The 14,782-nt window shown below is 32.1% G+C and overlaps 1 protein-coding gene across 2 annotated transcripts; it reads right to left on the bottom strand.

Annotated features, from left to right (window-relative positions):
- Window positions 1–6,846: 6,846 nt before the first annotated feature.
- Window positions 6,847–10,082, bottom strand: LOC112723564 (AP2-like ethylene-responsive transcription factor AIL5). Of its 2 annotated transcripts, XM_025774975.3 has the most exons (8): window positions 9,487–10,076; window positions 9,316–9,398; window positions 8,697–8,705; window positions 8,457–8,545; window positions 8,300–8,373; window positions 8,173–8,223; window positions 7,995–8,071; window positions 6,847–7,751 (listed from the first exon to the last, which is right to left on the bottom strand). In XM_025774975.3, exons 1-8 carry the CDS (start codon window positions 9,897–9,899, stop codon window positions 7,123–7,125), a joined length of 1,425 nt encoding a protein of 474 aa, XP_025630760.1. In that variant the 5' UTR covers window positions 9,900–10,076; the 3' UTR covers window positions 6,847–7,122. The 2 variants fall into 2 exon arrangements, with proteins under 2 accessions (XP_025630760.1, XP_072063875.1); XM_072207774.1 differs by lacking the exon at window positions 8,697–8,705 and having other exon boundaries at window positions 9,487–10,082.
- Window positions 10,083–14,782: the final 4,700 nt, after the last annotated feature.

Here is a 14,782-nt window from a genome sequence, read left to right as displayed (position 1 = left end):
AACTCCTTTCTACCAGACATATGATTACTGCAAGTATTATCCAAGTATCATATATTTTCATCTTCAGCACATGAATTACTTGTAAAAAATAAAGTTTGAGTACCCGGATTATCATCAATATTTTGATGCTGATTTTTTGCAATGTGTGCTTGATTGTTATTCAGCATTTTAAATTTGCAATCTGCTGCTTTACGTCCATACTTTTCACAATGAAAGTAGTTGAAATTGGTTCTTTCCTGATAAAAATTGCCTCGACCTCTTCCTCGGTTGACAGGCCTGAAATTCGTTCCACATTTTCCTTGATTAGGTGGTGTAAAATTATTATAACTTCCTTGGTTGTAATTACCACGACCTCTACCTCTGAAACTTCCTTTGCCTCTACTTTGAAAATTAAAACCACGACCTCGTCCTACTTGTGTATGACTTGATTCTGCAACATTGTTTAAATTCACTTGACTTTTCAGGGCTTCCTCAGTTGATTTTATTGACTTCTCCAATATTCTGCTGATGTGGCTTTCCATGATTCCTTGCAACTCTGCAATCGTCATGGTGTCCATATCGTGAGACTCTAGTATTGTAGTCACCACATGGTCATATTTCATCGGCATGGTGCGAAGAATTTTCTCCACCACTTTGCTATCGGGCATATCTTCTCCATAAACTCTCATTTTATTGACAAGATCTGTAACACGAGTAAAATATTGCTCAACAATTTCTGAGCTAGACATCTCGTACCTTTCATATTCTCTTCTCAAAGACTATAGCTTTGCTTTCTGAGCTTTATCTACGCCTTTGTATGATAGCTTCAACATGTTCCATGCTTCTTTTGCACTTTTGGCATTTGCTATTTTGCCAAACACCTATAATCTACTCCTTGATGAATTTGAGATAGCGTCAATTGATCTCTCCTCTATTGGGCAGCATCTGCTCCTTCTTGCAAACTTGGTTCAATGAAATTTCACAGGTTCTGGGCCTTCAAATAGGTAGACATTAAAGTCTCCCAATAACTATAATCAAGTTTTCCAGTTAACTTGGGACCAGACCACACAATATTGAAGGTGTTTGCTATACCGACTCTATGAAAAAACAATTATGTGAGAACTCTCCCACACCTCACAAACTCTCAAACACCAGGCGCTGGATTAACTAGCTCTGATACCAATTGTTAGTAAAATACCCACACTTAATTGGCTCCAAGATCACTCACTCACATAAGTAACACTATCATATTTTTTTACCTCTCAAACTCACCAACACTCATAATACTAAGGAGAGAGTTTCTAATATTTCAAAACATATTCATTTTATTTATGGAACACACATACAATACACATGACATATGTGCCTTTATATAGGCAATGTTTCCTACTAAAAATAATAATTTATGAATCACAAATCAATTTTGTAATTACTACCATGCTATGAGTTATCTTCATGAATCTTCCTTCAACTTGAATTCATGTAGTTTCCATAATCTTCTAATTTAGGTTGCTTGGCCTCCAATTTCAATTCAATTTGATTTTGAATTTCTTCAATGTTGTAGAATATTGTAGTTATACTACTCTCTTGAATGTTCTTAAAAAAATTTCAAAATTCCAACATGTTAGCTTCTAGCAATATCTAGCAAATTGATGATTATTGTATTCAACTAAAACTTTGCTTCTCTTTTGACCATTTTAACTTCAACACTCTTCGTGAAGATTCTAGTGATGCAAGTTGATTTATAATGAATAACAATTGTTCACCGCCTCCTTGCTCAGAAGTCATCTGTGTCGCCCACCACAGTCCGTCGCTCATAATTGTCTGCGGTCCATCACTGTTGGTCGAGTCCTTTTTCTTGAATTTTCTCTTTGAAGAGAATGTGAATTCAAATTATCACGAGAAACATACAAAACCAAATGAAAAGAAATACCCAAATTCTAAAAAAAAAATATCTAAAATCAAATAAAAACAAATATCCAAAATATATAAAAAAGACATATCTAAAACTAGTAAAAAAATATCTAAAACCTACGAAAAGAAGAACATTGTATGTGGCATTAACAGCAGTAGTAATCACTCTCTCGTGTGTCATGGACCATGGTGGCATAACACCGGCAGTCGACTGGCATCGCGACGAGAAGGGTTGTAGGAGAGGCGGGCAATGCGAGAAGGGTTGGAAGAGAGGATGTGGCATTGCAGCGGGAAAAGTAGGAAAGGGGAGACTTAGTGGTACAGCAACATGACTTGGAGAGGAAGGGCGCGATGTCGCGGCAAGAGGGGTTGGAGGGAAGGTTGCAGCATTGCAGCGCTATAGATGGGAGTAGTAGCATGCGTGTTCTTTTTAGCGCAAACCTATTTTCTGAAAGAGAAAGTCTAGGGGGCCAGCAACTTTTGTGTTTTGTGGCCAGTACTTAACCATTGAAAAAAAAAGTGAGTGATTTTTCACCATTAGATGTAATCTCACACCATTAAAAACACTATTAATGGCCAATTGATGGTTACAAAACACAAAAATTGCTGACCCCTTATCACTCCTCTTTTTAAAATTTTAAAATTAGGTTTTTTAAAAAATTTGTTACTAGATTAACCACTTAATGGTATATAGAGTTGATTAATATACTTTCTCGAAAATAATGGCAAATGAAATGATGTGACAAAATTAACGACATTGATTAGATGCCACATTATATTGCCAAGCATGTGAATGATACGATGAAGGTTAATTTGTGAGTACATGATCTGATAGTTAAGAAAATGCGTGTGATGGGAATTCATTACTAGAAGCTTGCCACCCGATCGATCTCAGCAATCTATGAATCGTATAAAGCTACTCCTTCAACTATATATTCGGAGAGCGACCAACGATTCTATATTATTCTTCCATATTCAATAAATGTTTTAAGAAAAATATGGATAATTTTTTTAGAAAAAATTATATGTAAGTAAAGTAGAAAATTAATTGTCTCAATTTCAATATGGCTTACCTTCGGATTATTGATAAAGAATGAAACAAATTTTATATCAAAGATAGATATTTTGTTCAAGTTACTGAAAGTTTTTAAGTTTTTATTTTAATAAATGCATGGAAAAAATAAGTGCGCGTTTAATTTGTGGTTTTATTTTATGTTTTTTATATTTTCCTTAAAAATTATATTTTAAATTTTTAAAATACATGTTAACTAAATTCTATATTATATATAAATAATACATATAATACATCGTTACGGACTAAGTTTTTGGGTCTCTCAACTCGGAACAACTTTCGATCCGACTACCTGGACCTCGACCTCTTTCGCGGTTCAAACTGGCCTTATAATTTCTAACCAACATTTGAATTCAAATATTCACGTCATCTTATCTTAACCAACAAGATAAAATAAGATAACGACCGCAAACTGTATAAAGGGGGTTAAGGACTTCCTCAACTACATTACTCATTCCACTCACATATAATTTTCAGATCTATTCTGACTTAGGCGTCAGAGCAAGGATGTCAAACTCGCGAGTCTAAGTAAACTCGTGAAGCTGACCTAGATTTGACTCGCGAGTTAATTCGTAGACTCGTACGAGTTCACTTGTTATGAAGTTTATATATATCATACTTAATGTATATTTACTCAATTCTAACCCTTCAAAATTAATAATATCAATCTTAAAGCACATAATAAATTAAAAATAATAGCATACATTATAACAAATACTTTAAAATACACCTTCAAATCCTCTATAATTATTCTTATACAAATATAACATAGAACACACAAAATTAAAAATTCTAAATGTATAATACTAAATCTTTAATTGAACATTGAACAATATCAAATAATCAAATTAACTCTAATCAAAATAATTAATTACTAATCAGCCATGAATGGATGAACCATCTGACAATCTAACATAAACGATAAACAATAGGCTAAAATTAGAAGCAATAAAATTTAAAAAGAAAAAAAAAACTAAATCAAGAATCAAAGACTCAAAGAAAGGATAAAAGGCATATAAAAAATAGAGGATACAGAAGAAAAGAAGGGGCAAAGTCCCAAGAACAGCAGATCGAAGACAAGGGTGCAGCAGGCAACGGTGGTGAGGATGCAACAGCAGCATGAAACGACGGCGACAAATAGTCATGGATTTCACGACGGTGCAAACCAGAGCAGAGATAGGACTGTAGGAGAAGTTGTCGAACTCGTGAACGGTGATAGCACGATGGAGTTGCGGATATTGGAGATGTGAAGAAATACAAAGTAGAGGGCAACATAGGTAAAATTCACAAAGACAATGGCGCAAATCAGAGCAGAGGTAGCAGACGCAGGCGAATAACGGCAGCTCGACGGGAAACGGAAACTGCGGCAGAACATGGAGAAAGTGAGATTTGAGAGAAACGATGCAGATAGTTGTGAGTGAGTTTTCTTTCATTCTTTGGGAGTGTTATCGTAACCCTAATAAAATAAAGTATTTTTTTGTTTCAAAATGACGCTTTTTTGAGTAAAAATGAAGAAAAACACAAACTTGCTAACTCGGTCCTAGACTCACGAGTTTGACCGAGTCTAGCCGAGTTTACTCAGGATAGAGTCTATGCCCGAATCAACTTGATTCCATATCTAAACTCGTACGAATTTACGAGTTAACTCGAGAGTTTGACAACAATACGTCAGAGTATCTTTGCAGGTACCACCCACGCCGTTTCAGTCAGACAATCCAACAACCGCCTCGTCTTGCAAGCTTCTGATCCATCTCACTACCCGTATCAGAGATTTCTAGTACATATATATTAATTGAAATCAACTATTAAAATGACTGAAATACCAATGTTCCGAGTACATTTAAAAATTTTGCTATCATATAATATAATATATAGGCCAAAACATATATGGTTGGCAGTTTCTGTGAAGTCCGAAAGCAAATCATTGGAGTAATATTCTCTCTCTTTTGGTTATGGTTTGGGGGTAAAACGAAAGATGGAAGGCAGATACATATGCATGGTCAGATAGATGAAGGGGCTGGAATTAATGTTGGACTTTGTCGGAGGAAACAACAAGTTATATGTGTCCATGCACCTTCATTCCATTTTCAGTACTTTGGTACTTCAATGTCTTCAATGGTCAAAGATGGTGGGGAACCATCTAATAAGCGCCGAAAGCTACATGTGGTTTAATATCAGACAAGAAAAGACATTTTCTTTTTTTCCTTTTTATTTTTTTCGGATCCTTTCCTTCATTCTAAATTCTAGTTTCTATTCCCTCCTTTTTTTCTCTTTAAATTTTTGAACCGAGTCTCTAAAACTAATAATATGTATGTCCAGTTGTAAACTATAGCTAGAATGCAAGAGAGGGACCATCTAGAAAAAGTTGAGAACACTTAGCAAAATATGATATGATATGATATATATTCTATGGTTTTTGTTTTCTGTCCTATGTGTATGATGATTTCTACTACTAGCTACTTACACTGTTTTTTTCTTTGGCTTTTGAATTTCGATTATCCAACTTTTGGTCAAAATCTTAGCTCCCTAATAATTAGTGGCCCGTGTGAGTTCACCTTTCTCATGTAACCATATATATGGTACTAAATACTAATTATTACGTATACATCCCCCTCCTTTCGAGTTATAGCATAGCCATGAATTATAGTATATATGGACATTGACCATATCATTAGTTAATTCTTTATAATATTACGCAATTGCTATGATACTTAAAATAAAGATGATGTCTAACTTATTAAAAAAATATTTAATTTAAGGTGAATTCTACTCTACTTTTTCTAAAATAGAGGGTAAATTATTCATAAATTATTCTTCTATCAGAGTTTTAAGATTCACGTTATCTTTTCTTTTCTTTTCAATTGACGCGATGTTTTTCTTGAAACTTGATAGTAGTGTTATTTTTATAATTCGCACTAAATACACATCTTCTTCAATTTTAAAACCATAATTCCTCTCAAATCCAATCATCATTTCCAATCAATTAGGTTAGGATTTTAAACTTGTTCATATGCTTTCAATTTCTCATTTCAACGAACACACTTTCAGCTCTCTCCTTCCTAAGACTTTCTTCCTAGTATTTTTCTTAGAATTCAGCCAGATCAACAATGATACTTCTTTTCAGATAACCAACCCTCATAGCCTTGTATAACTATATAACAAAAATAAACCAAAATATTAGTTAGTCATAAAAACAATGAGTCAATAATTACCTATCTTAGGATTTTTATTATCTAAATAATGATTGAAAAATAATTTAAGAGTAATTAAAGATAAAAAAAAAAAACTCCTTTCACACACCAATTACCATCATTTTTAATTAATATATCAGAAATTTCTATCAGTTTTTTAACTCTCTCATTTTTAGGATTTTCTAGCGATCGTATTAGAGATAGCAATTAGATTTGACGATCTCATTCGAACTTTGTTGGAACTCTGGTTGAAAGATAATTTATCAATAATCATTGTATATATCACAAGGGGTAATTTATCCTTTATTTTAGAGAAGACATGGTAGAATTCACCTTAATTTAAAATATAAAAATAAATTAGAGAAAAATTAAATATTAAGTAATAAACACTATAAAATTGAACATAACTTTATGCTCAAATGGAATAACAATGGTATATTATTGTATTATTTATTGAGAAAAGTTTGAAAACTAGCAATTTTAGTTTATATTGACTAGACAATCCAACAGCTATAATCTAGTAGGTGAAACAAGCGGTGCCGAAAGAGGATGGGTTTGAAATCGATCAAAAACTGCAAATTTGCAGCATCAACACGTGAATGTGACCCTACTTGAAGAAATCGATTAATTATGGCAGTGTAACAACTAGTCCAAGAATATTGGTAGATAGTGTTGAATGTTGATGAGTGGTTTCACGAAGCAAAAGCAAATATTTTTCCCATTATACTCATAAATCATGTCAGTATATTAACAAGGAACTAAGAAAAGCTAAAGGCGAAAACGATTAAAAGAAAATGCAAGACATAAAGAAAGAAACTGTGTGTTAGTAGGAGTGTCAGCAGAGTTATAGCGAATTATGATTCGTCAGTACTGAATCAAGTCCTTCTTTCTTTCTTTGGAGGATTTCATCATTATATTATGCACAGATTCTCATTCTCTCATTTTGAAGTGTAGCCGTGCATGATCTCATTCCATTCCAAATATTGGCGTTTGAAAGAGACTGGGTTTTGCATGAGCTTGGAATGTGTGCAGTGTTGGCCCAATCCAGTTCTCATAATTATTGTTGCTATTTAAGGTAAATATTGGCGTTGCCAATGGGATTGAAGAACCACCCGAAGATGGTGATGAACCACCACCACTCTCTTGTTGATGATGATGAACAAAGATCCCTCCTCCGTTCAAGAATCCGTCCGCTGAAGGGGCAGCGGAGAAGTCCATCATGCCATTGCCATTGTTGTTGGGACGAGGAAAAGAGGTTGCTGCTGGTGCAATTACAGTTGTACCCCTGGCACTTTCCAGCTGTGTGTTATTGGAGTAGCCTATGATGGACCAGTAATCTGCGGACGGGTCTTGTTTGATGGGAATGGCGAAGCTGAGGGTGGAGCTTGAAGGTGGCGGTGGTGGTGGTGGTGGTTGACTGACGACAGGGTCATCGGCGGAGTTCTTGTTCTTGTTTGATAGTCCGCCGATGGGAAGGGTGCTGCTAGCAATGCTCTTGACGTCGTAGCGACTCATGTCGAAGTTGGTGACTGCGTTGAGTCCTCTGAATTTTATTGCTGCAATGTCATAAGCCTCTGCAGCTTCTTCTTGCGTGCCTGTTCATTCTTTCACATCGTCAATTCAAAATACTATTACATCCATTAATTGTCGCAACAATTAATAAATGTTAAATAACACAAGTTAGGATTCTTTTTGACTGATTTTCTTTAGTTACGAAACATTTTCATATTTAAATAAAGTGAAAACGGCTGTGAATTTAATAATTAAAAATCGTTAAATAATTTAATAAATTTGATTATATTATCATTTAACAGTTTTCAACTATGGATGCTACTCACTGAAAGTGCCAAGGTACAGGTCTTTGTTTCCGGCTACTCTGCCTATTCTTGCCTGCCATCGCCCATGCTGGTGGTGCCTTAAACAACGCATGCAATTTCATCATTTTCCCACACACAAATTAAATGTGGCCGCATAAAGTACAAGATGCATAGATAGATATGATAGGATATATTATACCTAGTCACTCCTCTGTATATAGACGCCCCCCTAGAGAATCCACTGCTCTTCCTATTAACAAAATAAATTATATCTCATAAATAGAAATAATGTGAAATATATATTATTAGTATAAATTATTAAATACCTTCTTAGAGAAGCAACAAACTCTTGTCTTGTCATGTTCTTCATTTCCTCTAGCTCCTTCTCATAGTTGGAAACCTGTATGTAAAAAGAAAAATGATTAAAAAAGAGGGGGGTGTTGTGTAATGAAAGGGGATCCTTAATTATAGTAAAGTAGTTACCGGAAAGTTGGTGGTAGTGGTTGGACCCCAGTACTTGAGAGCAGCGAGATCATAAGCTCTGGCCGCTTTCTCTTCCTTGTCATAGCCACCTACATTATTAGAGAAAAATCATTCAACTTAGACAAGAATCTGAATCTCAATACACGGGAGGGTGGGGGGAATATACTTCACACTTGAGCACAGTAAAGTAAATCAAAATGCATCATGTGGTCAAAGTTTATAAAAAAAAAGGGAACTCACCCAAATAAACTGAGAAATGAACGCATAATGAGGAACAGGAATCCACGGTCAGTAATCATTCGCCACGCAAAAGAAACAAACAAAACCAAAACACGGTCAGAATCTTCGCCACAAGACTAGCATGTACTATGTAGCAACAATAATGATCATCATCCCACTAGTCAAATTATATTAGTCCCGCCACTCATTTTGTTATTTTCTTATTCTTGTTAAATATGTTAAATTATTTAACATTAGTTAATTCTCACATTTTTTAATTTTTTGTGCGTTGGGATTTGAAGCGTAACGCCACATTCCGGTGACACCGTGAACCCCCGCGCATGTTAGACACAGTCCCCCTCCCCTCTCTTTTCCGTTATTATTAATAAATAAAACGTGAAACCTGGTCATATATAGCGATAGCTAGATAAAAAAAAAAACAGTTATAATTTGTCTTATTTAATATTAATTAATTATCGCAACAGTTAATGAATGCTAAATAAGACAAGTTATGACTGTTTTTGCCTGATTTTTTTTTGTTACCAAACATTTTTTATAGCGATAATAGTACGATGATGAATTTAATGAACTAAGCTTAATAATGTTAATGTTATAATAATAATATTTATAATATTATTACCTTGTCTTCCTTTCCTACTTTGCCCTTCCCTTCTGCAGCTGTTATCCCATAGATGAGCTTCATATCTCCCTGTCCATCTATGTCTGATAACCAAACACAAATAAACATTTCTTTTTCTTTTTCTATTATTTCCTTGAATAACGCAAACGCAAATATGATTCATATATAAACCTTGTGACTCCGCGGTAGATGGAGGTGCGTTGGCCGAAGGTGTCCACAGTTTTCTTTGGAGATGGCCTCTGACTCAGTTCAGCGCCAGTTGCAGCTCCGCCGCCGAAACCGCCAGGGAAGCAGGCGGTTATCGTTGTCTTCAGCTCAGAGTCATATACGACGCCGTTGTTGTCGGTGGAGAACCGAGCAAGCTGCGGCGGCGGCGGGGGCGGGGGCGGTGGTGCACATGGTGCTGTGGCGGTGGGTGCAGTTGCAGCGGAGGCACCGAGGAAGTCCTCGAACTTGGGGACCCCGGTGAATATGGAGAGGTTAGTTGATCGGACATCGGCGGCGTCGGTGAAGGAGGGGTGGAAGAGGGAGAGAGGAGAGGAAGAAGAGTGGTTGGAGAGAGAGAAAGAAGAGGAAGAGTCCATATTATGTTCCGGTTCCCCAAGTTGGTGAGATGTTGCTGTCTTTGGAAACTGCGACGATCCCTTATATTACTTACTAGAATCTATAGAGAGAGAGAAAGGAATGAGAGGTTGAAGAAGAAGTCTGAGATTATGACACAGATATAGAGGCATGTATTTGAGAGAGAGAGAGAGTGAGACTCGGTTAGGGTTACACGAAAAACGAGGTCTCATATAAGAAATACTATAGAATTAGAACAATTTATTATTTTTGTCATTAATATTTAAAAATTTAAGTTAAAAATATGTTATAGAATTTATTATTTTTATTTAGTAGTGAGTAATTAATAATTAAAAATATAGAATGAAAAAAACTAATTTGTATTGATTGAGTGGTCAGCTTACTCATCTGTTAAATGAGTGTCTTGAAAGTTCGAATCTGGGCAGACAAAAAAAAAAGTATTAATAAATTTTATTATTTATTAAATTTTTTTCAGAAACAAAATTATTACAAACACGTTATAACTAATATCAAAATTGTATTTTATATATTTATATATAAATATATATAATTTAATTTATTTTTAATATATTTTATATCTAATTTTATTATTAATTTTGATGTAAATTTAACCTGTTTTTTTAAAGAGATATAAAAGCTAAGATGAGAGATATGAATGCAGAATGCCAACGCCAATTGCCAATGCATGTCTACTCTTTTTCTTCCCTTATGTCATCCTTTAACGTATAATCAAGGCTGTCTCCAACCTTTTTTACCAAAATTCCATTTTTGTTTCCGCAGCCCTATAAATAATATTTACAAGGCAGGGTTTGGTTAAGGGTATATGTATGTTTTGTGGATTATCTTATGTATATATTAAAATCAATTACTAAAATAATTATTAATATAAAATATATATTAAAAATAAATTAAATTATATGTATATTTATATTTATATATAAATATATTAATAGTTAATTTTAATAATTAATTTAATATATAAATAATATTTTTGACCGTACATTCTTAGTATATTTTTAAAATATTAAATGTATAAAACATATATAAGTTATTATTTTGAGTTTTTTTTTTCTAAAAGTTTTGGTTAATGATATATATTATTTACATCTTTCCAACCAATGTCATCATATATCTAAAAATTTTGAGTTTTTTTTTTCTAAAAATTTTGGTTAATGATATAACAAGAATTCTGATCTTTTATTTTTAAAGAAAATTCTTCATCAATCTCCTTTTGGCTAATAATGTGACGTTGCACAAAATGTCTCAATTAAATATAATGTCAAAGCGACTTAATTATTTAATGCAACTCTGATCTCGCTCAAAATCTACATGTAACGTACATTATTATTTACTTAATTATAGTAGTAACTAATTGAGTTGATTTATGTTTAAAGTAGAGAGAGAGTGAGATAAAGGCTTGGAGCACAAGAAGGCAATGCAAGGTGGAAGGTCTTTATAGGGAGAAGAGGCGGTTTGCTAAGATTAGAAAGTCATTGCTTTTGGATAACGAGAGAGAGAGAGAGAGAGTATGGGTCAATGAGACTTTCTTGCCTCATCAATTAATTTAGGTTTCAGATATTTACAATATTTACTTTAAAAATAATCAATTCACATTATCAAATAATGAAACAAATTGAAACATTAAAAACGAATTTGGTTAAAAAGTTTGCAATATATATATGAACAATAATACACATGCATGGAATATTAATCTGTATTAATCTAGTGATTAGTTTATTAATTTAATTAAATAAATATCGAAAATTCAAATTTTATTTTATATATATAAAAATTTATTAGATAAAAACAAACTCTTAAATAAAATTTTAATTCACGACGAATTAGTTCTTATCGTATATAATACACATGCATGGGTTTAAGAACGAATAACACATAAATATTCTCATCATTTCCCCTCTATCTAGTTGCCGCGAGTGACATTCTTTTTTTTCTTTTCTTTACTTTACTTTTCTTTATTACTCTTTGCTTCCAATCTTTTGATCCCTTTTTCTTTTCTTTGACTCCTAAAAGAGAGCCTCTTGGCGCCATAAACCACCATATATATGATTTATCTATCCCTTCATTATTCCTTACTATTTCATTTTATTTGTTATCCCTTTACTATTTCAGATCAGACCCACAGTTTCCTTTTACCTTTTGACAAAGTTAGATAAAGATAATTTGATGCACAAGGTTAAAAAATACAAACATTTTTGTAATATATACTACTTAGACACATTAACCAAATTAATAACCAAGGCTATATATTGGAATACTAAAATATGAACTTAAGACATGTAAATAGTTGAAAATAAATAGTCTAAAAAGATAGATGGTGTGCCTAATAAAATAATGAAAACTAAACCTATCTGTTTTATTTTATTATTATTAGGGGTGTCCGCGGATCGGATCGGATATGATATCCGTATTTTTTAGTGTCGGATCCAATCCGATCCAATCTACACATTTGCGGATCGGATCGAATCAGATATCGGATATCGGATATATCCGCATAATTAAACTTTCTCTTTTTAATCATATTTCTATGTAAAAAAATTCGATAAAAATATTTCTTTCATACTTTTAAACTTATTTATTTCTAAAATATTTTTAATCAAACTCTTTTTAAATAACAAAAATAAAATAATACAATATATGAATAATAATTACTAACTAAAACATACAAACAAATAAATATAATACCAAACATATATATATTTATTTATTTTTTAATTATTATAGTGCGGATCTGCGGATCGGATACGCGGATGTAGAGCAGATATCCTCAATCCGATCTGCAATTTTCGGATCGGATGCGGATATTTACCGCGGATTTGCGGATACCATCCGATCCATGGACACCCCTAATTATTATAATAATTTATAAGTGAATGAAAATAGTGGCACATTAGATGGATTTAGAGGGAGCATTATTATTATTAGTATCGCATGTCACTCTTAGGACACGTACACATCATTATCAAATCTTTCCGACACGTGTCGCTTCTTGGCATGCCATTTTGCATGTAATCCGAATCTGATCCATTATTTGTGTGCACATGTAATAAAAGCACATTATATCCGAATAAAAACAAGCAAAAGAAAATATAAATCATTCAAATGATATAGCTTGATTGATACTAAACCTGTGATGATAATTTATTTGCACGACCAATTTTTTTTTATTTAATTATTATATAATATTTTTTAGTTGAAAATATATTGAGTGAGAGGGAGATGATATGGCTGGCCTGCTCCATTGGGAAGGTATGGCCACCAGTGGCATTCATGCATCATTGCTGCTACAGCCATGGACCTAGGACAATAAATTCCCCCTTTATTGCTCCCATTTATTAAATGTTATGTATCAAAATAAATGTATGCTAACATAAATTTTGGAACTTTTCTTCATTCTAGAAGCATCCCAGTAACTATATAGTTTTGCTAATAATTAACTAAGTGTAATGGCATAGATTAAATAATTTTAGGAACCTGACCAAAAAATAAAAAATAAAAAAAAATAATAATAATTTAAGGAAAAGTATAGAGTATCAACGTATTATTTGTCAACTAATTGTCAACAATAATTAATTATTATATTTTAAACACATATATAAAGAGGCACATCTAAAAAATATATCTATAAAAATATTTTTAATAAATACAGTTATAGAAAGATATTTTTATTAGATACATTTACAAAAATACTTCTATTAAATACAGTTACAAATAAAAATTAACATAAATTGGCAAAAATGATGTTGATAATGTAGCGAGATTGATAATTTTAACAATATTTGATATCTTTTAAAACAATAATTGTATATCAAAACTCAAGTGTAAATTTATTGCGTGTGAACAATTATATGAAGATTTAAAATATGGCCAAAAAGAATTTTTTTTTTTTAAATATTAGGATAAAAGAAATAAAATTTTAAAAAATATCTTAAGAAGTTGAACTTCTCTTTAAATAAAAATTAAGATGGTAGAAATATATATTGGTTAAATTTTAATTATAAAAAATATTATCTACTTAAAAATAAACTAAATTAGATATTTTTTTATTAATGTCATATGTTATGAACATTTTTTTATTTGAATAATTCTTCGCTACAAACATTTAAAATAATATCAGAGCTATTATTTTAATTTGTAGAGATTAACTTCCTTTCTTTATCCATTTTTGACTAAAAAAAGCTAAAATATTAAGAAAAAAATTCAGATGCTCATTTTGTCACCTTCCTCATTTAGTGATTAGTTTCGGGAAAAAAAAAAAAGAGCACACTAAACATGTCAATGTCAACATGAAATAATGTGCTCTCTCTTCAAAATAATTTGTTATCAAATTGAGAATATATGACTTTTATCCCACTTTTTTTACCAAAACTTTCTTAGACTTTTTGTTCTTCTGTAATTTTTTTTATTATTTTTTATTTTGTTTATCAACTTGAAATAAGAGTGCTTAAAAAATTAGCCTTTGAGTGTTTTATAAAAACATCCGATAATAAATTTTACCGAAGTTTTACTCTTTTAAAAAAAGTTTATTTATCCTCTTATTATGATATTAATAAAATTTTTAACACTTATTTTTTATCATCATCTATCTCTTATATTTAATTCTCGTGTCGCTTAATTTTTTATAATAGAAGTATTATTTTCAAAAATGTATCCACCTTTAGTCTTTATTTATTTAATTTCTTATGCAAAATTAATGTATGAGAGTAATAAAATCTTATCTTCAGCTTGTCTCATGGTCTTAACTTCATGGAAGCGTTGAATAATGTATGAGAGTAATAAGTGGCATGCATATGTCTTGCATTGAACCATTTAAAGACACTAAATAAAGAAGATTTAAAACACAAAATATTCAAGAGATAAACAAAAA

Source organism: Arachis hypogaea, chromosome 11 (genome assembly GCF_003086295.3).
Source record: "Arachis hypogaea cultivar Tifrunner chromosome 11, arahy.Tifrunner.gnm2.J5K5, whole genome shotgun sequence".
Lineage (NCBI taxonomy): Eukaryota > Viridiplantae > Streptophyta > Magnoliopsida > Fabales > Fabaceae > Arachis > Arachis hypogaea.
Note: the sequence above shows the minus strand (reverse complement) of the source record. Positions and strands in the feature narration are given on the sequence as shown.

Bases quoted from the DNA above. Each gene is read 5' to 3' on its own strand.
- LOC112723564 (XM_025774975.3), bottom strand. From the start codon at position 9,899: ATGGACTCTTCCTCTTCTTTCTCTCTCTCCAACCACTCTTCTTCCTCT. The intron at 8,374-8,456 runs GTAACTACTTTA...TTTTACATACAG, and splicing joins CCACTACCACCAACTTTCCG to GTTTCCAACTATGAGAAGGA. The intron at 8,072-8,172 runs GTATAATATATC...GCGTTGTTTAAG, and splicing joins ATATACAGAGGAGTGACTAG to GCACCACCAGCATGGGCGAT.